The sequence below is a fragment of the Lycorma delicatula genome, chromosome 2 (assembly GCF_047948215.1).
Source record: "Lycorma delicatula isolate Av1 chromosome 2, ASM4794821v1, whole genome shotgun sequence".
Classification (NCBI taxonomy): Eukaryota; Metazoa; Arthropoda; class Insecta; order Hemiptera; family Fulgoridae; genus Lycorma; species Lycorma delicatula.
In genome coordinates, this window is record NC_134456.1 from 95,806,046 (window position 1) to 95,830,981 (window position 24,936).

Consider the following 24,936-nt stretch of genomic DNA (forward strand, 5'->3'; position numbering starts at 1 on the left):
CAGTTATCAAGATCTTAAGGAAATTAGGACCATCGGTGCATTCCAACATATTTTGTGCAGCATCAGAATGAATCTTTCTACATAAAAAAAAAAAAACAGTTTTGGCACAAATTTTATAGTCCCTCTTTGCATGCTATTATCCATTAAAATTGTGTTACGGAATGATTACTAATCACAGTTGCAAATTTTAAATAGTCAGATGATAATTATTCGTTATTAAACTGTGCACACCTTTGAATTTAGGCTTGTTGATGGTCTACCAGTACACTGAACTGAAATTTGGTCATCTTGAAAGTGGTTTTATCACCCTTTAATTTGTATGTATTTCCATACAGAAAATACTGAAGATAATTCTCCAGTTTCCATTCCAACATGGAGATTTTAATCAAGATTTTTTAAAAGTTTCAGTTTGTATAAAATTTAAAATCTTACTAGCACGGTTTTTTCTTCTTTTTTTTACTGTAAACCTCAGACATGCATTTCAATATATTTTAACAAGGAAAACGGGATGATTAATGAAAAGTTTGGTGAAAATATGCACAACCCTTGCTTTAAATTGAACCTGGGAATAAATGTTCTGGTAGTCAGTATGTAACCATTACATCATTTGGGAAGGCTGGCTCTAAGTGTACTGTTTTAGGGCAGGTGTTATAGTCTCTGATTGTTTGTTATATTCATTTTCCAGTTTCTCCCTCACAGTGACCATCATGTTTTTGTAAAAGAAACTATTTTAGGGATTGCACAGTTCCCTTTAATTCACTGCATTAGATACAATCTCCTTTTGTACAGAAATAAGCTCATATATGGCAGTTAAGGCAAACTGGAAATTTAATTGCACTACATTCGGAATTGTGCGTAGATTTTAACTACAAGACAACAGGAAAATAAATTTTTATTTTGTTACATAGAGTGTATCACAAAGTTTTCCAGGGACTTCTACTTATGAAAATAAAAGAAAAAGTTCATGTAAACATATGTCCTAAAATGCTTCGTTTGTGAGTTACGACTAGTGAAGGATTTCACTTGGCTTCAACTACTACTGTGAAATGAGGTCATACAGAAATTTTTAGGAAGTTAATTAAGGGGGATGGATAATTAATGATTTATTATGATTTTTTACCTGAAAAATTGAATAAAGTAGTCCCAGAACTTTATGTGCAGTAATTTGATAAATCTGGGGTAAAAACCCTTTTTTATCTTTGACATACAATTACTTTGTTACACGGTTAATAATTATAGAGAATTTAATTCTGAGCAAAGTGGTGTAAGGTAAGTTGAATAAAACAAAGAAAAGATAGAAAAATTTCAATTCTATTCAGAAACAGTACACCAGACCAAAGTGCATTTACATACCAGTTTATAAAAAATGCTCAGAAATGAGCCCACCATTTTCAAAACATTTCTTGTCATGCTTCTGTACTGCTTTTGTTGCTCTTTTTAGTTCTTCAGGGCTGTCCTTAAGTTCCTCAGCCACATCCATAATACAGACAATTAATTCCTCATGAGAATTATTTTTGTTCTGTATACAATATATTTTTTCATCCATCCCCAGATGTAAAAATCTAAAGGAGTTAGATCAGGCTGTCTTGGTGGTCAGGAATGTGGACTTCCACAACCAATCCATTTCTCAGGGGAATAATGAACTGTGCAGAAGAAAAGTGGAGAGGCGCCCCATAGAACTGGAAGTATACTTTGTGTCTCATTGCTACAGGAATATCTTCAACCAGCTGCAACAATTCTTGATGAAAGTGTAAGGAGACCTCAGCATTTAAGTGACCAGGTAATATGAAGGTCCAAACAGCTGATTGTGAAGAAGACCCTATATATATATTGACACTAGATCAGTGCTGAAAATTGCCTTCCACCATTTCATGAGGATTTACTTCTATCCACGTATGCCCACTGATGCAATCTCGAGTGAAATCTGCCTAATCAGTAAATAAAACAATTGTTGTGTTTTTGTTTGGGCAAAAAACACTTCAGCGTTGTCATCACCCAAACACAATATATGTTTTAAAAAACTAAATGTTAAAAATTAACAATTAAAGATTAATTAAAAACAAAAACAACTTTAAAAACAATTAAAATACACCTTAAGATGAAAAAACCTGTAGTATATGCTAAGATTAAAATAAAAACACAATGATATATACCATGCTGTATATCTGATTAAGATAATCAAATTTTACAGCAAATGGCATAAATAGTTGAAACACAGTAATTCAAATATTTGAATATAAGGGGATGGCCCTAAAGAATCATAAAACATAAGATAACTTTGTTTCCTTATACCCTAGAATAGTTCACATGTTAGCCCCTAGTATAATTTGTGATGCAATGCCGCATAACAGATACAATCCACAAGAATGTGGTACACTGTTAGCTGGCAGTCACAGCAAGCACAAACTGGTGTATATGTTTGAGTCATCAGATATCCATGAGCGAGCCTAGTGTGCTCCATTTACAAACGGCAGATATTAACCTCCTCCCAACCGTTATTTCTGCACGAGGAGCTCCACAGTGAAACACTGTCCTTAGCTAAGAGAAGTTTATTGTTCATAATAGCATCCCACTTTGCCACTCATCATGAACTAACCTCTTCAGGAAACAGAGAAACAACAAAGGCAACTTAACTGATAATAAAAGGGGGCTGAAAACAAGCCTCCTTTGCTGCACTTTTGACTGAAATGTTGGTATGGCTGGGGATCCAGCAAAAGCTCACTATTGCATTATGTCTACTCATTTGCAAAATGACACACTGAATCTCACAATCAGTGTGTCTGGAGTATAAAGCATGAATTGTCTGTAAGGCACACATGGAATCAGACCAAACAAGAGCATGTCAAAATTTTGTACTAACAAAATGTAAGGCCTTATTAATGACATACAGTTCTGCAACTAAAATACTGATGATGCTGGGAAGGCCAAATATGTTATGTTCTGTTGCCAACCACAAAACCACAACCAACAGAATTAATGTTTATAGAGCTGCCTGTTCGTATAAACTGTAACATCAGGCGTCAGGATTCATGCCATTTATAATACCATAAAATCTGTTTCGCAAGATAACAGGATTTGTATTCTTTTTATTGCACTGACAAAGATCAAAGCACAAAGCAGTAATTAATGAGAGAAGGCTGCCAAGGAGGGTAACGTAACATATAGCAACAGTAAAGACTGTTAGGTAATTATATATTTAGAGCTGAGAAATTATATATTTAGTGTTGAGCTCTGATGCCTAGGGAAGCAGTAGATCTCGGCTGTTCCTGGTATTAATCAGCATGCTGGTTTGAGAATATCACATCAAAGGTTGGATGAGTTGGTTGCACTTGAGTTCAAGCCATGTAGGAGCATATCATTTGCTTCCATCTGTTAGATTGCTCACCACAGTCCACCAGCAGACTTTTATGGAGCTAGAGCAAAAAGCACCCATTGCAAGACAGATGAGTGAATGATGGACTGCATCAAGCATTTTTAGTGCGGTGACTTGTGCTGACAAATAACCCACGCAGCCATAGTCTAATCGGGAACACATTACAGCTTGGTAGAAGTACAACATGCATATGCGATCAGCTCCCCAATGGGTATTAGATATAACCCTTAACATTTTTGGACATTTTACCTTCAGCTCTTTCAAATGTGTTACCTACATTAGCTACTGGTCTAACCACATTCCTAGAAATTTAGCCTGTGTGCATACCTCAACTGGTTCACCATGTACCAATAGAGTTGACGGTCAACATGTTCCCTCAATCGGAAAAAGCAAATGCACTTGTTTTCTTCCGGGAAAACATGAATCCATTAGATTTACACCATGATTCTAAGCAGGTTATTGTGTTTTGTAGCAGCCTCTCACCTGTAACATTCTACATGCTACGTAAATTGAAAAATCATCTACAGATAAAGGTTTTTGGATGCAGTTTGTTATACTACTTATGACTATGGCAAAGACATATTATGACTATAACAAAGTGATGCTTCAGACACTTCCTGAAGAACTCCATTTTCTAGTGTGAAATTTTCAGATATGATCATTCTGTGGAATGATGATATCTGGGGATAGGTTTCTAAATAATATTTGATTTTTTCTAATTTTTCTTTGTTTTATTCAACTTATCTTACTCAGTTTTGTTCAGAATTAAATTCTCTACTAGTTTTGTTTAAAAGTTTATATTTATTACCCATTTAACAAAGTTATTGTACATTAAACATAAAAAACTGGTCTTTTTACCCCAATTTATTGATTTTCACCCTAAATTTCTCAAAAATTACTGCAGATACAGTTTTGGGAACTATGTTATTTAAATTTTCAACTCAAAAACCATAACAAATGACTAATTTTGCCTTTTAATCAGTGTCTTAAAAATTTCACTACAACCTCATTTCACTAGGATCGCCAAAAAATGGAGTGAAAGTTTTAACTAGCTGTAACTCACAAACAAAGCATTTTGGGACATGTTTATTTGAGGGTGGGGTGGGCTGATAAGACTCCATCCTGACATAGAGATGGTGCCACCAGGTCTAATATCTTACTGGCATTCTACACACTACTCTCCTTCACTAGCTTATATGATTTCAGGTCAGTAGCTTGGTTATTATACATTTGAAAGCATTGGAGCCTTCTTTTTTTTCTCATGGAAATAGAAAAATTGGAAAAATTTGCAGTTATAAAATACTTCAATTTGAACACAGTTTCAAATCAAACAAGAAATGGACTGACTCAACAGTAAAAGACTTATCATATTCAACGATATACTCCTGAAATGATAGAAAAGTATGCAGCATAGCAGAGACTGTTAAAATATCAAAAGAATGTGTAGGATATATTTTACATAAATTTTTGGTTAAGGGAAAGGAGAAGCTCTGCGTGAGATGGATCCTGTGTTTGCTAACACCCAAGCGAAAGTTACAACGGGAAAACTGTTTCAACTGAGAATTTGGAAATTTACAGCGTAACCTCAGTGAATTTTTGCATCGATTCATAACTGTGGATGAAACTTGGGTTCACCACTACACTCCTAAAAGTAAATAACAGTCAAATTTTGGAAAGGGACAAGTGAACCAACCCCAAAGAAGGTAAAAACAATCAACAGGTAAAAACAGGTTGGCGAGTACTACGCCAACTTGTTGCAGCATTTGAATGGCGAAGTTAAAAAAAATAACCACTCTAGCGAAAAGAGAATCTTTTTCACCATGACAATGCACCAGCACAATGCAGTCAGTCATCGCAATGGCTAAAATCAATTAACTGAAGTTTGAATTCCTTGCTATTCGGCTTATTGGCCAGATTTAGCACCCAGTAACTACCACCTATTTCTTAACCTCAAAAAATGGTTTGGTGGACAATAATTTAAGAGCAATGAGGAGGTTATTGATGCTGTAAATGGATATTTTGAGGAACTCTATTAATCGCATTATAAAAATGGTATAACTAAATTAATGTTCTGATATGAAAAAACAAAAACCAAAAAAATGTTTTATCAGACTGGAAACTTAGTAGCCCATCCTCATATGAACTTTTTTCATTATTTTCACAAGTAGAAAAGGTTATGAAAGTTCCAGGAGAACTTAGTGTTACACTCTGGATATCTTAAAAAACATTTTCCTTATAGTATGAACAATCATGTACTCTGAGCAGAATGCTTTCCATGTAATTATGGTGCTTCTCTTAATTTATACATTATTGGTCTTTATATTCTTACACACTGTATTGGGCAAACACAAACTCTTTTAACATCTATTTTTTGTGTGCAATTCAAAACATGAAAACCAATATATGGAAACCAGTTATTAAATTTTAATTTTAGTTTAATTTTCATTGTTCAGTAACCTACCTTAATTCACTCCTGAAGGATAGACAAGCTAAATAAGCCAAAATAAAAGTCAAGTTACTAGTCTAGTTCTCCCTCCTTACAAATTATGTCAACTTTGCATTATCTTCTCCCATATGAATTCAGTAATGTCCTGACATAAAACTACCCATTTGCTTCTGCTGGTCATTTGATGTTCAACTGTCATCACAGAGACACGGCCAAGAGCTCTTAATTCATTAAATTAAACCTTTGATCCCCCACCAAAAAAAAACTTTGTAGAGAATTATAAATGCCATTGTGCATTATATCTGAATATGTTGTTAAGTGTGGAGTGCATGTTGTATGTAGTGCAATTAGACTGTGTAGTTGTGATTTGTAGCCTTTGTGAACTTTGAAGTAAGACTACACAACCAGTAGTTGCCTGCAACCATTTGTTATAAATTTACAAGTGTTTTTTTTACTATGTCATACTGGCAATCTTGCTGTCTGTTAATTTTAACTTTGTACTATTAATTATTTATACATTTTTAAGTTTTTATTTTTTTTCAGAGATCTGTTTGAAAAAGTAGTATTGCTTGAACAGAAAAACAGAGAACAAGAAATTCAGTTACAAACCTTACAACAACAAACGACAAAACTTGTTACAGTAAATAAGCAACTGACATCGGATTTATCATTGAGAATATGTAATGGTGAATATATTTGGAGTATTCCTGATTTTCCTACAAAACTGGATCAAATGAGAGCTGAAACTGGTACAATGTTTTATAGTCCTGGATTTTATACATCATATTGTGGATACAGGTTTGTTAAATTAATTCTTTTGCTTTATTTTCTTTTAAGAATTATATTTGGGTTTTTACAAATTGTTTTATCATGGAGGTTTCATTCCATATGTGTATATATTTAAGTCAGTTCTTTTAAGAATCATATTCCACTTTGTTTCTGAACATTATAGATATTATAAAAATGGAAAACTGTGTTACTCTAGTATTTCTGACCACCTTATCAATAATAAACATTCAATATCTGATATTCAAACAAATTTGGAAATATAAGAAATCAAAAAACATAATATGAATGGAAATAGTAGGGATTTAGAGATTTAATTTAAGGGTTTAGATTTCATTATCGTAGGATTATAATCAATAGAATGCTGTACTGCATGTAAAATATGAAATAGTCAATTTTGTATGTTAAGTAAGCAATAAAAGGAAACAAATGTTGGGTTGTAGAGGAATTCCAATACACAAAGTATTAACTGAAGTATTAATATATATATTGAAAAATTTTTTTTAAGATTAATTCTGTACTTCTGTACTATTAAAATATAATTTAAATAAACCACGTAGTACAGAATGTTGAGTATTAAGATATGCAGGATCCCATGAAACTACTTTCATGAAAAATTAAGGTAATGTCTCATTATTCTGTATTAGGTGGTAAATACTGGGCAAAACAAATGTACTTAAAGCATGCAGTGGTTTATCTCCCTAATTAGCATTTAGCATTTATGTTAAAATGCTTACTACTGGATAGATTGGAATGCTCTAGTACCAAATCAGATAAATTGTTACAGATGGGAGAAAATATCTTTAGCACTTTAATCTAGCAACCACTGAATCGAGCAGAAGACTTAAATATATTTCACATTGTATTTCAATACTGAAATTTATCAGTTGAAAAAAAAAATTAAATATAAAAAACAAAAAACTTTTATAGATTCATTAATTAATGTTTGGCAAATAGATGTTGCCTGAAAACACAAATTATAATATTATAATATACGCATTTTATAATATTCATAATTTATAATAATCCTTTAACAAAATGTATCCTAATTGATATTGTCATTACAATATGTACATTGATGATCAAATGACCAAACTAATTCTAAAGATGTATTATGGTGTTAACTAAAACTTTAATCGATGGTAAATTCATTTCTTTTATGTTATCAGCAAGAAACATGCTTGTTTAGATAACAGTATTATAGATATAATACTGTTATATTTGTTTTACTGTTATATACTGTATATTTGTTTTGCTCAGTACTTAGTTTATATTTGCCAACTTTGATATTAATGTTGAATGTTTCAATTCATTGAAAACAAAAACAGCCCACTTTGGGAAATGCAATAACATTTTAAACAATTGAAAAATTGTATTTTGGAACAGCATAATAACACGACTAGTTCTGTAAAAATGAAACCGACTAAAATTAACAACTATTGATTCAAATATCAAAAATTATTAATTTCTCATGTTTACAATATATTTACTTTGTTTTTAAAAACTGCTATATTTATTTTTATTTTATTTTTAATACAGAATACTCTGTATTCCAAATGCTACATGGTGAAGTAGAAGAAAACTAATATAATTGTGTTTTTATCCGTAATTTCAATACTCACAAATTATGTAATCCCTGTGGATAATAAGGGTTTACTGTATTTGTTTTTTGAAATGTTAGTTCTGAACCTCATAATTAGATCTCATTGAAGAAGAAACAGATTAATTTTGTCATTCATATTTATTTTTTTGAATTTTATATTAAACATTTACACAATATTTATACAAGCACAGAAAGGTGAAATTTAAACATATCAAAACAATTTTTTTTTTTATTCGGACAAATAATTTTTTTTTTATCAGGGACAGCAACAAAAAGACAAATCACATATATCATCAAGACTAGAAAGCTCAGACAGTGGACGTACAGTTTTTTTTTGATAAATTTTTATTATTTTAAGAATAAGGATCCAGTATTATGACTTAATTTTAGAATCAATGTACTTTTCTATACGCTGTAGCCAATTTTTCCAGTATTTTTTGCATTCATGATTTGCTAGATGAAGTACATCAGCTGGTGAACCATCTGTATGTGCAACTATGATTAGTCCTGAAGTAATCTGTAAAATTTTATAGTTAATTTAGTTTTAAGTATTAATTTCTAATTTTATTTATATTTTGATTATATTAAATGGTCTTAATTTACAGAAATTCATCGCAAAAATCCAAAATTTGTATATCACAAAAAAAAATTTTTTAAATTGTTGCATTGTAGAACTACAAAAGTCCAGGCAGTATCTCTTTTAAGTGTAAAAAAATTGCAAACATATCGCATTTTTCTCCTATTACCATAGATAAGCCGATAACTGTTCGTTTTAGAGAAGTTTTGGAAAAAAGTTTGTTCAAGATCGAGAGAAAAAAAGTTTTGTTATTAAATTTTACACAATATCATCAGCTGCAAATCAAAAATTTATTGATGCAAAAATAAGTGTCAAAAAAATAAAAAACCAAGATTTTTTTGAAATTTTTATAAGTGCTTGTATTATTACATAGAAACTTCAGATTTTGCCTCAATAAAGCGACAAGCCAATTTTTGACAATTCTGACAGTTTTTGCAATTGAAATAACATATCCAATATGATCAATTAGTTTAGATTTATCAGTGCAAATTACTGACATCTGGATTCAGCTAGAAAAGAATGTTCCAGAACTTCTGTTGTGTCATCAGATGATTAATATTTGTTTTCTTGTACTAACTTAGCTAAAAGTGACAATAAAATAGTTGAAGTATGTAATCTGTGGAAAAAAAACACTGATGGACAGAGGATACAGCAGGTAGGCAAAGACCTAGCACTGAAAATTGATAACAAGAGTTTGAAAACTTATGTACAAAATATTGAGGTTGTGCCTACCTGACACAAATCACTGAAATGGTTATAGCAGAATCATTCAAAATGCACTGCTGCTAAGATGTCTTTAACCTAAGGATTAAACCTTAAAGATAAGATTAAGGAATCTTTAAGGTTTAACCTTAAAGATTCAACAACCTAGATCCAGTCTAGATCTCACAAAGGTTGTCTAGATCTCACCCAAACAATTGTTAAACAATCGTATGATACATACCAGACATTTTTAACATCTAGCTCATGTAGTTTGGAGTTCTGTTAAATGTTTAACCCACTCATGCATTCATGAAAATTAAAAATTAAATTTTAAATATGACTGGTATTTCACTCTTATGTAAACAAAAAAACGTTTACGCAGGTTTCAGAAACTGAAAATTCAAACCCAGTTCTTTTAGCCTTCTAATAATAAAATGATAAGCACTGTCAGTTGTTAATGAGCATAATTGATTAAGATGACAAAATCATCCATGTATAATGAACACAGATTTTAAATACAATATACATTGTTATTTATATCTATCGCAAATAAAGTGAATACTGTTATACAGTACACAATTTGCATTGTAAATTTGCTGAAATAAACTAAATAAACTTGAATTTTTTTATTGCCAAGGAATCCTACGAAGGTAACCTAAAGAGCTCCCTAAAAAGATAATCATTAAGTACTCATGATAGATATATGTACTACATGTCAGAATAAAGAGAAACTGTCCAAGTTTTTACTATGCTTTGCTTAAGCTTATAAACAAAATTTTATTATTATGCATGCTGAGCAATGATATGGTTACAGTGGAAGGTTTAATTTGTTTTGTGGCCTGCTAAATTGTTCAGTTATACTTGTTGAAGAACCACCTCATGAAAAACATGTTCATTGATAAATATGACAAACAGTTCAGAGAAACAGGCAGCCATGTCCACGAAATCGATGAGAACATTGAAGTTGTCTGAATAAATTATTCTTGTAGCCAGAAAAAAGCAGTTATGAGTTTGGTGTTCCAAAAACAACTTCAAAGTTTAAAAAATAAACAACTTTGCTTTACTGGTTATAAAATTCAGGTGTAGTATAAAACATTTCCGCAGGACAAAATTAAATAGATTTAATTCATTACAGATGTTCTGGTTAGATCATCATAGAGTTTTAAACAATTTTATTTTTAATGGTGAGAATATGTTTCTTTTTGAGATGAGTACAATGGCACAACATTCAATATGGATTTATAATATTATGGAATATCACCTTACACCCCAAGTTAGTATGTGGTGCACAAATTGGAGTGAAAAAACTATAACAGGAAATACGTTCCTAAATATAGGATATGCAGTACCCCAAATACTGGACAATTTTTTTCTTTAGTTAGTTGATACTCCTATACATTTTGTCACATTTATGCTTTCTTTCTTTCTTTTTCCTGTTTAGCCTCCGGTAACTACCGTTTAGATAATTCTTCAGAGGATGAATGAGGATGATATGTATGAGTGTAAATGAAGTGTAGTCTTGTACATTCTCAGTTCGACCGTACTTGAGATGTGTGGTTAATTGAAACCCAACCACCAAAGAACACCGGTATCCACGATCTAGTATTCAAATCCATGTAAAAATATCTGACTTTACTAGGACTTGAACGCTGGAACTCTCGACTTCTAAATCAGCTGATTTGGGAAGACGCGTTAACCACTAGACCAACCCGGTGGGTTTGTCACATTTATGCTGGATTACCTAAACTAAACATTTCCTCAGCGATAGATCAGACAAAAAGGTCACCTCGAAGGTCCATTATGTCTATCAATTTTATTTATGGCATATGTAAAAATACAAATTTTTCAGTTCAATAAAAGATTCAAATTTTTAAAGAACACCACTGAAGCTGTCCTTTTCTATCTTTATGATCACTAGATGTTCTTTCATGTACATTGAGGATAAATACAATCTTTATGTTTACAACTATAAGAGCGCATACTGAAATCTATTGACTTGTCAAGATTCTTGGACAGTTTCTCTTCACTTTGCCATATACATTGTGTCTACGTCATACTTTGTTCCACTACCATTATTTTACAGATGCATTGAATATAACTGAAGAGCTTTAGTCATAATAATTTAACTTACTGGAAGGTCGTAATTTTGATCATGGTTAATTGCACCAATGTAAGCAGACAGCTGAACTGGAGCATCATATGTTAAATCCAAAATTGATTTTGGTTGATCAGATTGTTTCCACTCAATTAAAACTGGATTACCACTGAAAATAATACAAAATTATGATAACTTTCTATACATATTTATGTTACGAGATTACTATAAAATGCAAATAGGAAATATACATTTAAATTTTATTGCTTTAAGGGTCATTGCTCATTAGTCAAAAATAAAAAAATAAATTCAGCAATTGAAATACTGTTAAAATGCCTTCCTATAAAATTATTCAACATATTTCATACTAGTTTTTTTGACCTTGACACATTAATAATTAGAATAAATAGTCGGTTGAACGTAGCAGATTTAAAAAAAATACCTCATGTAATAATGTTTAGGCTGAGGTTATATCTAATAAAAATACCAAAAGAATGCCACACTGCTACAGAATATAAAAATCTTAATAGAATTTTGTGGAAAGGTTGTGAAGGATTAAAATGACAAAACAAATTTTCTAATATAGCACAGAAAATAACAATTTTTAAATAAATAAGCAGTAATTTAAACAAACGCACATTAGTATGTGGTAGCATCTATTACAAGCAGTAAAATGATTACACTTATTTATTTTTTGACAGTGATAGGGATATATACCAAAATTTTTGTAATGTGATTATATAAATTGCATTTTACCAATTTTAAGTGAAATAAAGATTATTATTAAATACACTCATACATTATACTAGAAAACAGGAGGGTTAACTGTAGTTTACAATTTTTTTCTGGAAATAAACTTATGAATGAATAAAGTAATTTTTTTATGCTTTTTTAAAATAAATCCTTCCTATGAGTATTTTTTACAATAAACATGTTAAGTTCTTAGATATACTTTATACTCACTCATAACAGGCAATGCAGTCTATCATGCCATAATAAGGAAGTTCTGGATGAATAACAGGACTCTCTAATGCTTTTACGTTACTGATTCTTGGGAAAACATCTTTTAAACTTTTTAATGATCCTTTAAGTCGTGGATTATCTTGCTCTGTGAGTAGATTTAAAGGTGTTTTTAAAATATGCCTTCGTATACAGTCATGAAATTCTAGGTCATTCAATAATTGTTCTGTAAAAGAAAAATTACTATTTACTAATAGTGATTTGCTTTCTTGATGTAACTGAACACATAGGAAGGAATATTTTACCTATAATTTAGCTAGAAATTATTGGCTTAAGACTACTCAGCCATAATTATATATTGTACAAGGCAGAAAAAAACCAGTTTTGCTCACAATGAATTGCGGTTCACTCAGTTTCTTTTTAAGAAACTGAGCCTAAGAAACACTAGCAATAAATTCAGACTATAAAAACCTTCATTATATTTTTGATGAAAAGCTATATAACATACTACACCAGAAAAACATAATCGATCAGCATAATTTACATAATTTGCAGGTGAATAACGTATAAGTTTTTTAATGTCCACTAACAAAACGTTTTTCTAGACAGATATGAGGATCTATCTCAAAAAGCTATGAAGAATTTAACAACAAAGTTTGTTTGTAGCAATTTAAAAATTAATAGATTATATGTACGAGGAGTCACTAATAATATAAAGGTGGTATTGTAAAGAACTCAAAACACAACTAAAAAATTGTGACTTCCAAGAGTTTCAAATTTTTCCAATTTGGGGCTTTTCATTTGGGTGACTGCAACAATATTGATTCTATGCCTAGTTTAAACCAAGTCTGTGCCACATAATGTACACAATTGAGCAGAATGTGATGCATGTTAATAAAGCAGTTATCAAATAGTAATAATCGAGCATCACCGAGTACATGAGGAAGCTATGCAATAACCTATTGTGTCCAAATTCACATAATAAAGGAGAACTTTTTCACATAACTGTTTTGTGCCAGTGAATTCAAAGACAATATTAGAATGAAATTATTTAGTGAAGTCAGGGCTTGTCTTACAGCCATTACTATTTTTTTTTCTTTTTAAATAAAGACAAGCTGATACAAATACAGAATGTTTTAACTAAGATTTTAGTCATTCTTGAGCTTGCAAAAAAAAATTTCTTGGTTAATTTTTACTAATAACAGGTTATTTCTGTTTTTAGTTTTACTATGATAGCCAGGAGAATAAAACAAAAACTTAACAATAAATATTATATACGCACACACAAAAACCTAATGTAGTACCAAAGTTCAGTTCTAATTAACATATCACAGAGATTGGTGTCAGAAAATGAGAATACTTTGCTGGTTTACGTTTTGGTATAAGTTGTTATCCGGTGCAATTATTGCATGGAATAGTAATAATTTACCTAACTTTTTGTTGAATATACATATTAGTAGAAATGAATCTGTTTATTCAAGGTAATAAGAAAAGAAGATTTCTTTTTATAACATTTTTAAATTTGATAAAATATACCTTTGTAATATTCTTCAATCTCTTGTGGTGTACTTAAATAGGTTTTATTTGTACAATTCCATTTGTCTAGTGCATCTTTCATCGAGAGTGGTAAAGTCTCGTTCAGAATTTTACTTACAGATGGTATATGTTTGTAAGCACACTTATTTTTGATATTTTTATTTAAAGTGATCTCTGTTTCTTTTGGATATGGCATAGCTGATTTTTCTGCATTTATCATAGGAAATTTTACTTCATTTATCATCATAATGTGCTCATCTTTAACATTATTTGAATGAGATTCATTGTTTGTTTTTAATTTATTGTCTAATGTATTATCAGTGCTACTACTTTCTAGTGAAAAGCTTAAATCATTACGCAATCTTTTGTTGTTAATTACATCTTTGTCTGTTAATTTACATGTTTTCTGATTTTTCTGTACTGTATATGCTATTGCATTTAGTACAGTTTTAACTACAGTATGCGTCATATTATTTTTATTATTTATCAGCTTTAAAGGTTCTTTATTAGAAACTTTTAATAATTCAGCTGATAATTGTTTTTTTGGGAAGCAAACAGTAAAGCTATCATTTCCTAAAAGCTCAGAATCATTTGAAAGAATATTCTGAAGAATCATTAATTCATCTGTCTGAATTTCTGTGTCAACCTCTTCTTTTGATTCTAATCTTTCTGATTCTTCTGAAAATGATTTTCGTTTTATAACTGTTCTATTTGATATGCCACCACCACCACTTTCTGATAATAATCTAGTAGAAGACTGTTGAAAATTTTCCTTGTCAATTTCTGATTCTGTTTCCTCATATACATTTCTTAGAACCAGCTCTGTTTTCTCATCTTCCAGTGATTCATTTTCCTTGGTTGTGTTTTCAAGTTTTTTATCCGCTTTATTTGTTATAATGTATCTATTATTATTTTGAGATTTTAAAATATAGTTTTTGCTATTTTCTGTTTCTTTATCCAACTTTTGATTTACAAAAACTAAATCATCCTCTGAATTTAAAGCAGGATATTTCATACATTTAATTTCTTCAACAGACACTTCAACTTTTTTATTTAGTGTGGATGAGTCCATATGAATTTGTGCATCTGTATTGGTAGACTGTTCAAACATATTATCAGTTTTTGTTTCATTTGATAGTGGCACTTCCACGGTTATATTAATTGTTTCAGTGCCATTTACTTTTGTTTTATAGTCCTGGCTTTTAGTTAACTGTCCTGGCTCTGATAAACTTGTTGGAATCGAGCATTCCATCACTTCATTTCCTTGAAAAAGATGTAAGTAAGTAGTGACTAAATCTTTACTTTCCACCCATTCTGTTTTATGTTCTTTATAATTGAAGTTTATATTGTGATTACAGTCTTCAAATTTTGTTTGTTTTTTCACAGTTTCTTCAGTCTGATTTGAAAGATCTATAATGGGAAGATGTTTCTTTCTATTATTTCGCTGTAAACGTTTATTCTTCCTTTCATAACCAGATGGGACTATTATCGGCTTGAAAGAGTTTTGTAATGTATTAAAAGTGGTTGAATTAATAATATTTCCATGATCTTTTGCCGGGTGATCAGCTTCATGATCATAAATGCCTAAAATTGTAGCTTCGTACTCATACAGTTCTGCCATTCGTTCAGCATGTGTTTTTGTATCCATGGTATCATAATCTGAAAATTTTGGCTCTTTTTTGTTTATGTTGTTTTTCTTATGGTCTAGCTGTTCATTTCTATTGTGATTGCACCCTACAGCCTTTTCTTCATATTCATACATTCGTTTCATTTGTCTATGTGTTTTGTTATGTACCTCATTAAATCCTTTGTAATTATCATCTGGTAGTGGTTGTAGTTTTCTCTTATCATTGTTCTCAAATTGCTTGTTGTCATCAGTTTCTTCTTTATTTAATAACTGGCTTGTCGAAAGTTTTTGCTGAGATTTAACTTTATCATTTTCTTGACAGGAACTTTTATTTATATTTACAAATAAATCACTATGATGTAAAGGCATTTCATTAAAAATTCCTTTTGCTTCTGTCTTTTTACTCTCATTCTGAGATGTGGAAGTATAGTTCTGTTTGTCTGAAAATGATCTTCTGGCTATTTTTGTGTTCTTCATTGAATTGTTATTAATCATATTAACTTTATTGCTTAATTGAACATCTGTTACCTTCGAAACTGTTGTTACAGAATTTAATCCTTCTGTGTAATTTACAGCTTCATTATTTATAACAGATTCATGTTTTTCTTTTAATTTATTATCATTTAATAACTGCCCATCTGAAGTTTGTACGTCAGCATTTTCATTCCACGGCTTGAATTTTAACAATTCTGTTAACTCTTCTGCTGTTTTATAATCTTGTTTTCCCTTAATAAATTGCATTAAAGAAGGATTAATTTTATTTTTGTAATAGTGTGTTATTGTATGCTTATTTACACCTTCTTGGGGTGGCACCTGTATGAATGGTGAAAATAATGGTTTTTCAGTATTATTGTCGATTTCTTCATCGACTTGATCATTGCTTTTACAAAGATAATTTTTATTTATTTTAGTTTCTTTGGATATCAGGCTACAATCTTTAGGCAAAATTTTTAATTCGGTTTTCACAGAGTCTAGAAGAGTTTCATTTTTCTTTGATAACATATCTATATTTTGACGGTCACATTTTTCAAATTCATTTTCTGTAACTTTGTTGGGAGAATTCAAATTTTCATTTACTCTTTCAACTTTGCATTTAACGTTAAGTTCTCTTTGTTTTAAGGTGTCAAAACTGCTGCATCGTTCATTCATACTGACATCTTTATTCTGATTATTGCTCAGGTGTAATTGATCATTCATAAATTTATAATTTAATCCATCATTTACTTTGTTTTTATTCTCCTTTGAGTAATTTGTTTGTTCCCATGCCACATATGTTTGTCCATTATTGGTAGGATTTATTTTCTTGTTTTTCATATTTTCACTAGCTATTTTGTCTTCAGAAGATTCATTATTTCTACATCTCATTTGTTCTTTTTCACAGTTATCAGGATTAAGTGAAACGTTTTCATTTTTATGGGCCTCTGGTATACTAGTTTCTTTGCTTAAAATTGTTTCTTGTTTCTCTCTGAAATCTTCTCCTGAATTTTTAATTAGCGATTCTGTGGTAATTTTTTTATTTGACTCTATATTTTTATTTTCACTAGCTGTTCCAATATTTACTAATTTTTCCTCTTTTTTTTGTACATGTGAATCTGATTGAACTGCAGATGATTTTATGCACTGTTTAATCTGTGAATTTTGTACTACGTTATTAGTAATCATCAAATTTGAATTTATAATGTAGTCAATTGAGTTTTGTACCCAAGCTATGGCTTTATCATTGTCTGTAAAATTGTTTATACTTTGTGATTTTAAATTAATTCCATCACTTATAGCATCATCTTTGTTACGGATCCATGGAACTGCTGAATTTGATTTTATTAGATTTCTTTTAACTTGTTGGATATTTTTAATGGTTTTATGACTTATATTTTGAATTAAATTTAAGTTTGCTTTATCATCACAACTTGGAAGCTGTTTGGTAATAAATTCTCCTCTGAAATTAAAAGGAATGTTTTTGTCTTTCTCATAAATTTTATCATGTTCCCATGCTACAGCAGTGTCTACTTTATTTTTCATGATTTTATCAGTGGCCTTTTTTGTAGAAAGTTCAATTAACTCTGTATCAATGCTTATCTTTTTATTATTGTCTTCCTGTATTTGATCTTTATTTTCATAATTTTCTATTATTTCATTATCATTTGATAGACAAGATAAAGTATTATGAGATTTATGGTGTTTATTTTTTACACATTCTGTCGTATAGGTTTTCCTTTTATTATGTGGTGCTATAGAATGTATTGTTTTGACACTGTCAGTCCTGATCATTACATTTGGAATAACTGATTTATTAACCAGTGCTTTTTTATTATAATCATAATCATGAATTTTATTTGCGATTTTTAATGAAGGATGACTTTTTGGTACCTCATAACCTTTTACTTGTACCCGAACGACTGCAGATTTTCTCAGCTCCACTTTATTAGATTTTTGGTCTTTTTTGGCAGCTAGTTTATTCAATTTTAGTTCATTTATTTTACTCCTGCTTAGTTTAGTTTCTTGCTGAGAATCTTTGCTGTTAATTTTTTTTGAGCTAGTAATTTCTAATAAAGATTGATCAGACTGATAATTTTTTTTAAAATCATTACTTACAGGTTTTCTTTCATTTAAATTTCTTATTCCCTTTTTTTCATCATTATTTGGATGATAATCTAACCGATTTTGATCTTTACTAACTAAAGTCATTCTTGGAGTAAAATAATTATTTTTACATCCGTAAATACTGCTTTGTTTGCAGTCTTTGTTTTTGAATGACTTCATCCATAAATGAACTTTATCCATCATAACTTTTGTAAATCCATCATAAATTGATTTTGAACTTTTTTTATATATACTGTTTAAAAAATTTTTTTGTTGATGTTTTTCTTGGGCTTTTTTTGTATAATTATACTCACATTTTACATCATCAGACAAATTTTTTGTCAAATAATTAATTTTAGAGGAGGGTAATACATGATTTTTACCTGAAAGAATGTTATTTAACTTCATGGTATTAGTTCTAGTTACTTTATAATTTCCTTGTTTGCCGATATTACAAGTCTGGTTTCCATTGATCTCTTTTTCTACACTTTCATGTGGTTTCGGTGATTTTACTGTTTTGTTAGCACAGTTGAAACTGAAAGCTGATGTTTTAAGGCTTCGAGTTTGATAATTCATAAATATATTCTTATCCCTTTTATAGAGAAACTCGTTACTCTGTTTTAAGATAATATCATTGTTATGCCAAAAATATAACTCATCAAATCTTGATTTACTTGGTCGAACGACTGTTTCCAATCTTCCATTAATTTTTGAAAAATCATTGCATTTTAGCATATTATTTTGTTTCTTGTCAGTTATTTTGTTTTGTATACTATTTTTACCTTGAATTTCATTAAAAATTAAACTTAACTTATTATTTATTTTTGCTCTTTGTTTTGGTTTTATCCAAAGACCTTTTAAGTTTCTATTCTTTAACAGCTTATAAGTATGACTTTCACGAAGCTCCTTCTGTTTAAAACTTTCTTTTACGCTCTTGAACAGTGTGTTTGCTTTCTTTTTAGAATATTTTGAAATATTTGTGTTTTTATAGTTGTGATTAAACATTCCTAAGCTATCTTTTGTTATTGTATAATTATCAAAATTATAATTAAATGATTTTAAACTTTTAAATTTTGATTCTTTTATATTTTTTACTCTATCAAAAGAGTAATCTGCTGGAATTCGGATATCAAGTTTTTGTTTGACCGTGTTAAAAATATTTGGTGTAGGTAGTATATTATAATTCAAACTATTGATTTTTTTTTCATTTAGTTTGTAACAGTTATCATAACAGCCATTGTTTCGATTGAATTCACCATCGATTTTGGAATTTGATTTGAGTTTTTTACTGCTCACTATAATATTGGGAAGACTCTTAATATTTTTTGAAAGTATAATCGATTCTTTATTGAATTTAAGTACTTCAGCAATGTCATTAGTGTAATCTGTTAATTTTCTACACATTTTCTCTGAACGATGCACAGAAATTATATCATTTAATGACAGTAATGGTGCACCAAAATTGGGTTTTCTATTATCATTTATGTTACTGCAGCTTGCAGAAGCAGATCTGAAAAATTTGGCTGGTTTTTCTTCTCCATTTTTTGTTGTACAATGTGATTTAGTCAACTTGCCTAACCCATTTTTATTGTTATTGATACAAGTAGAAACTTCACTTTTTATTCTTGTTACTATTTTTTCATTTATTTTGTCTCTCACATTATCCAGACTTTGAGTACCGACACTATTACATCTTTTACGACTGGTAATTTCTGTAAATAAACTGTTTGAATTAGATTTTCTTCTTAATTGAGTATTAACAACAGTCTGAGCAAATCGTAACAAAGGTTTTGACCGAAACATTATTTTTAAAATATTACACTAAAATTTTTTTATGTAACTTGTCATCACCAGTCTGTTAACATAATGTGAAATGTCTGTTTATTTGTTGTCAAGACAACATAACTAGATGATTAAAACATGTGATTTACTGGTTTTATTAGTAATTTAAATACCATGCAGCATCAGAGAGTATGTATGTTGATTTTTATTAATTAAGAAATTCTTTCAAACATTTTTAGTGAATAAATTGTGGAAATTATTCATTTCCTTTACAAAAAGTAATCACAAGTATATTTAACTAGTCCTATAAATTAATTATTCTTTTTGCTTTAATTTACACTATTATACATTAATGAAGCACAATATAAGAAAATAATTACTTTATTTATTTATAATGCTTAGAGTTACAAGCTAATACCTGATTAAAATCACTATATTTTTTTTATAAGATTAATTTCTACGTGAAGAATACCAGATTTTGAGTGTAAATCATGCCTGATCATTATTTGAAATCAGAAACTTATGTTGAAAGACAGACACTTCAACAATATCATCAGTTAATAACATTCTGCCAATTACCTGAAAGTAATACATTTTTAAAGTATTTAAATCTTTTTTTTATTGAAGTTTGTTGTTCATATCTGTACCAAAAACAAATCTTCCAACAGATTATAGAAAATATGAAAAATAAAATAGAGAAATCAAAAACACACACAGAGGCAGAAACCCTGTATCTCACACAGAGTTTTGTCACTGGGTACCAGTTATTTTACTACTACTTACACAGATACATGTATACAGGAACTACATACACTCTACAATAGAATTAACATCTGCAAATGACAATGCAGAAAGGAATATGAAAGAAACATTAACCATAATATTAAAATTTTAAACCTAGCTTATAAAAAACAAACTGATCTCATAACACTTGAACAATATGAAATTTACAAACACACAAAATCTGACAAAAGCAACATATTAAATGAACAAACTCAACATCATTGAATATATTATTCAGTTACATAAAGAAAGGGTTTCTAACTTAATTATGTCAATAAAAAAAAAATTATATTAGTAATTGTACAAAAGAAGCTACTACTAATTAGTATCAAATGGATAAAATTAATCTAAAAGCAAGATGTTTATAATTTTTAAGTACTAGTATTCAACTTATTTTTTTGAGAATTTTCTGAATTGTTTTATATTGCTTGAAAAAAATCTATAACTGGTTTAGAAGTAGTATGAATATTTCAAAATAAAAATTATGAATCTAAAAATAAGTTAATACAGGTTTGTTTTCTCACTGAATGTAACAAACTAAAAATAATTTTTTTAATTTCCTAATGATACTTTTATAAATAATTTAATCTGTACTTGAATTGTACATGAATTTTATTATTTGTTATTTAAAGTAGAAAATTAATAGTTGTCATAGTGAGTGACTTGGTGTTGTATTGCCAAAGGTTGCTTGAAAGAAATGACTAAATATCTGATCTTCAATGCTGAATGTTCATTGAGAATAAAACATGTGTTATAAGATGCTTGTTCCATTAAAAATACTTTAGTTTATGTAGATGATTATATAAATATAATGTTCTACAAGATTTTTATTAAATAAAAAAAAAACACATTACAGATATTACACCACCTAATAAATAATACTTCAATGATAATAATAAATTTAAATAAATGATCACTTATTTAATTGGATTTCAAATGAGTTTAGTTGAAGTCTCCTTGTAGTTTAATAACTAAAAGATTTCTTTTGTTTATTTATGTCATTCAATTTCAAACAACATCATGTAAAACAGGTACTGGAATCTTCTTAGATAATTGATTAAATTAATTTTCTATCTAATAAATATTCACTTCAGTCTTTCATTATCAAGTGTAAATTTATTAGTAGCCTTAATCTACTACTTACTTACTTAATATTAAATTTTCATTATACTGTTTACAGATTTTGTGCCAGAATCAATCTGAATTTCAAGGATCCTAACTACCTCACCCTAAATGTACATTTAATGCAAGGAGATAATGATTGTGCTTTGGAGTGGCCATTTTCTGGGAGAATTTCATTAATTTTAATACATCCTACAGATCCTAATCAGTCAATTCGTGAAACAATGATGTCAAAACCAAGGTTAGAAGCATTTAAACGACCCACCGCAATAATAAATCCCCGAGCATTTGGTTATGCTGAATTTATCTCGGTTACATGTACTGAACAATATTTAAAAAATGATAGTCTTACTGTAAAAATACAAATAAAAACTGTTTGAAAAATAAGTTATAATTCTGTATTCTAACATTAATTATTTTAGGTAACAAATGAAAAAAACCTATGTTTTAAATATGTTCTTTTTAATTCTCTGATTATCTTGTCTCTTTTATCCTTCCTTTTTATTACTTTGAAATTATTTGCAATTAAATTAAATATAGTAAAGTCAGACAGTATAATATTAGCAGTAATAGTAATGTATTTTATTTGTTACTACAGATTTCTCATTCTCTAATTTCAATCGTTCTGTGATTTCTTTACTTTAAATATTTTTATTTAAAACAAAAGTCTCTCATTGATGTATATTTATGTAAGATATTTCTTTGAATTTTTCATTCTATGTTCATTATTCATTCATTCATTATATATATATATGAATGAAGAAAGTTTGAAACAGATGTCAGTTGAGTTAATTAAAGTTAAAGATCCATGGAAAATAGATTACCTTAGATGTCGAAAAAATGAAATATTTTTATAAATGAATCGAAGCTAAATAAAATTTCATCTTTGGGTCTGTAGAAACAAGGAAGTCTGAATTTTGGATACTATGAATTTAATTTTTTCCTCTGGAGAGGAAAAATTTTCCTTTTTGAAAAAAAAATGGTTTAAATGTCATATTTAAAATTTTGTTAAACGAGGGGCTATGGAGCATTTTGAAAAAAATAAGTCACAAATTTCATTTATGCCTAAATGATTTTTAATGTTTTCTGAAAGTAGGATGATTTTCAAAAAAAAAATCTTGCGTCCTCCTGTGTAATAATGCATGGTATTTATGGTTTTTCTGCAGATAGAACATATTTCAGAAAAGTGAATTTTAAATACTAGAGTATCATCAGAGTCATTTTTTACGGGATTTGGTTGAACACCAAAGAGTCACTCCATGTCAAATCAGGGTCAATCTTTTTGAAGTATCCCAAAAAAACAGCTGGTTGCTTGAACAATAAAAAAAAATTGCAACTTACGCACTTGTTTCCTACATGTTTCCAGATCTTAAAACTATTTTTCTTTTTTAATTTTTTATTAAAACAGTTTACCTGTGGTGGCTATTGTTGTTATAGTGTGCACCTATTTTTGTGATTGTAACAGCTTACAGAAAATATCATGATTAATAAACTATTTGTCCTGGAAGCACGAAATAAAAAGAAATCTAATCATATTTTTTCAAGGTAAAAGATTGGTCCAGTGGTTTATTTACCTATCGCTCTTCTTTCTATGAGAAAATTACCAATGTAGTTGAACATGAAAAATGATGAAATTTCACTTTTAGTAATTTTTTTTTCTCAAAAGACAGGGATGACGTACACAGTTTGAATTATTTTTTTATATGTAGGTATATGTTAGTAGTTTTACCATAAACCAGAATAATGGTGATATATTTACCCCTAAATTTTTATGAATATTTTTTAAATTCAAATTTTGGCTTCAAATAACTCTAACAGGACTGGTAATAAAAATGTCAAATTTGCACAACTTGCAGTGTTTTTATAGTTGCTTATGGAAAATAAAAAAGTTCCTTGTGTATTGTACTAATAAAAAACTTATAACCTCTCAAAAATCATGAAAAACCTGTTAAAGGTGATACCATTTTGACTCACTAAATAAGTGCTCCAAGGGGTTTCTTGTTTTCTTTGGTCTTTACATTTTTTATATTTAGCCCCCCTCCACCACCACCATATTGTTGAAGATGACATTTTCAATAGTTTTAAATTATTAATGATACATACTAATTTAATGATAACTTAACCAATACCAGTAACCTAACACAATTCTGATTCAAAAATACTTATAAAACTTACCCAAACTGAGACTTCACTGAATAGCCTACATCTTTTTTCAAGAATTCATTTTTATTTTTGTAAACACTATTTTTGGTTTATTTTTGTAAACATTATCAAAGAAAAAATAAATTATAGCAAAATTTTAATTATTCTTCAATGAAATAGCCTGTTTTTGTAGCAGTGAAAGTTTATTATTTAATGTGGTTAACCAACAGCTGTGATACCTCTTATGATAATTCTCTTGAAATTGTGTGAGAATGACCCGTCACTGTAGTTAGTTCAAGTGATGTCAACTTTTTCAGATCGGTACCTACACTTATCTTGTTTAGACTTTTGAATTGATATACATGGTCCAGCTGGGTGGAAAGAATGAACTGCACACTGTCGTTTTCGAGGGTAACATCTATCACTTCTCCTATCCACCACTGATCATCATACACACAAGCAATAGAGTCTTTTTCCTTAAGTGAAAGTGGTACAATACTTGACACAGGATGGTCTTCATAGTCCTTGGAGTCTGAATTAAGTAACATCTTACTTTAAGATATGGCCTTTTGTCTCCAGAACAGTGTGATTTCTGACAAGGATGATCCTCCACTAACTATTTAGTGTCATTAGAGATGGCTATTCAACACACTTTCCTACTCCACCAGCGCCTCATTGCTATTTTCTTTGATATAAGCAAGGTGTTCGACACAGCCTGGCACATGGTATTCTACGCCCCCTCAAAGAATGGGGAGTCCAAGGGAATATGCTGGCTTTTCTTAAGGGTTTCTTAAATGACTTAAGTTTCCATGTTGGAGTTTC

General features: G+C 29.6%; 1 protein-coding gene across 1 annotated transcript in view; it reads left to right on the forward strand.

Annotated features, from left to right (window-relative positions):
• The window catches only part of Traf6 (TNF-receptor-associated factor 6), a 37,645-nt gene extending 15,286 nt beyond the window's left edge, over positions 1–22,359 (forward strand). The window contains exons 6-7 of the mRNA XM_075355850.1: positions 6,363–6,617; positions 22,031–22,359. Coding sequence (XP_075211965.1) covers positions 6,363–6,617; positions 22,031–22,352 — 577 coding nt within the window. The 3' untranslated portion in view covers positions 22,353–22,359. The remainder of the gene's footprint in view (positions 1–6,362; positions 6,618–22,030) is intronic.
• The last annotated feature ends 2,577 nt before the right edge of the window (positions 22,360–24,936 follow it).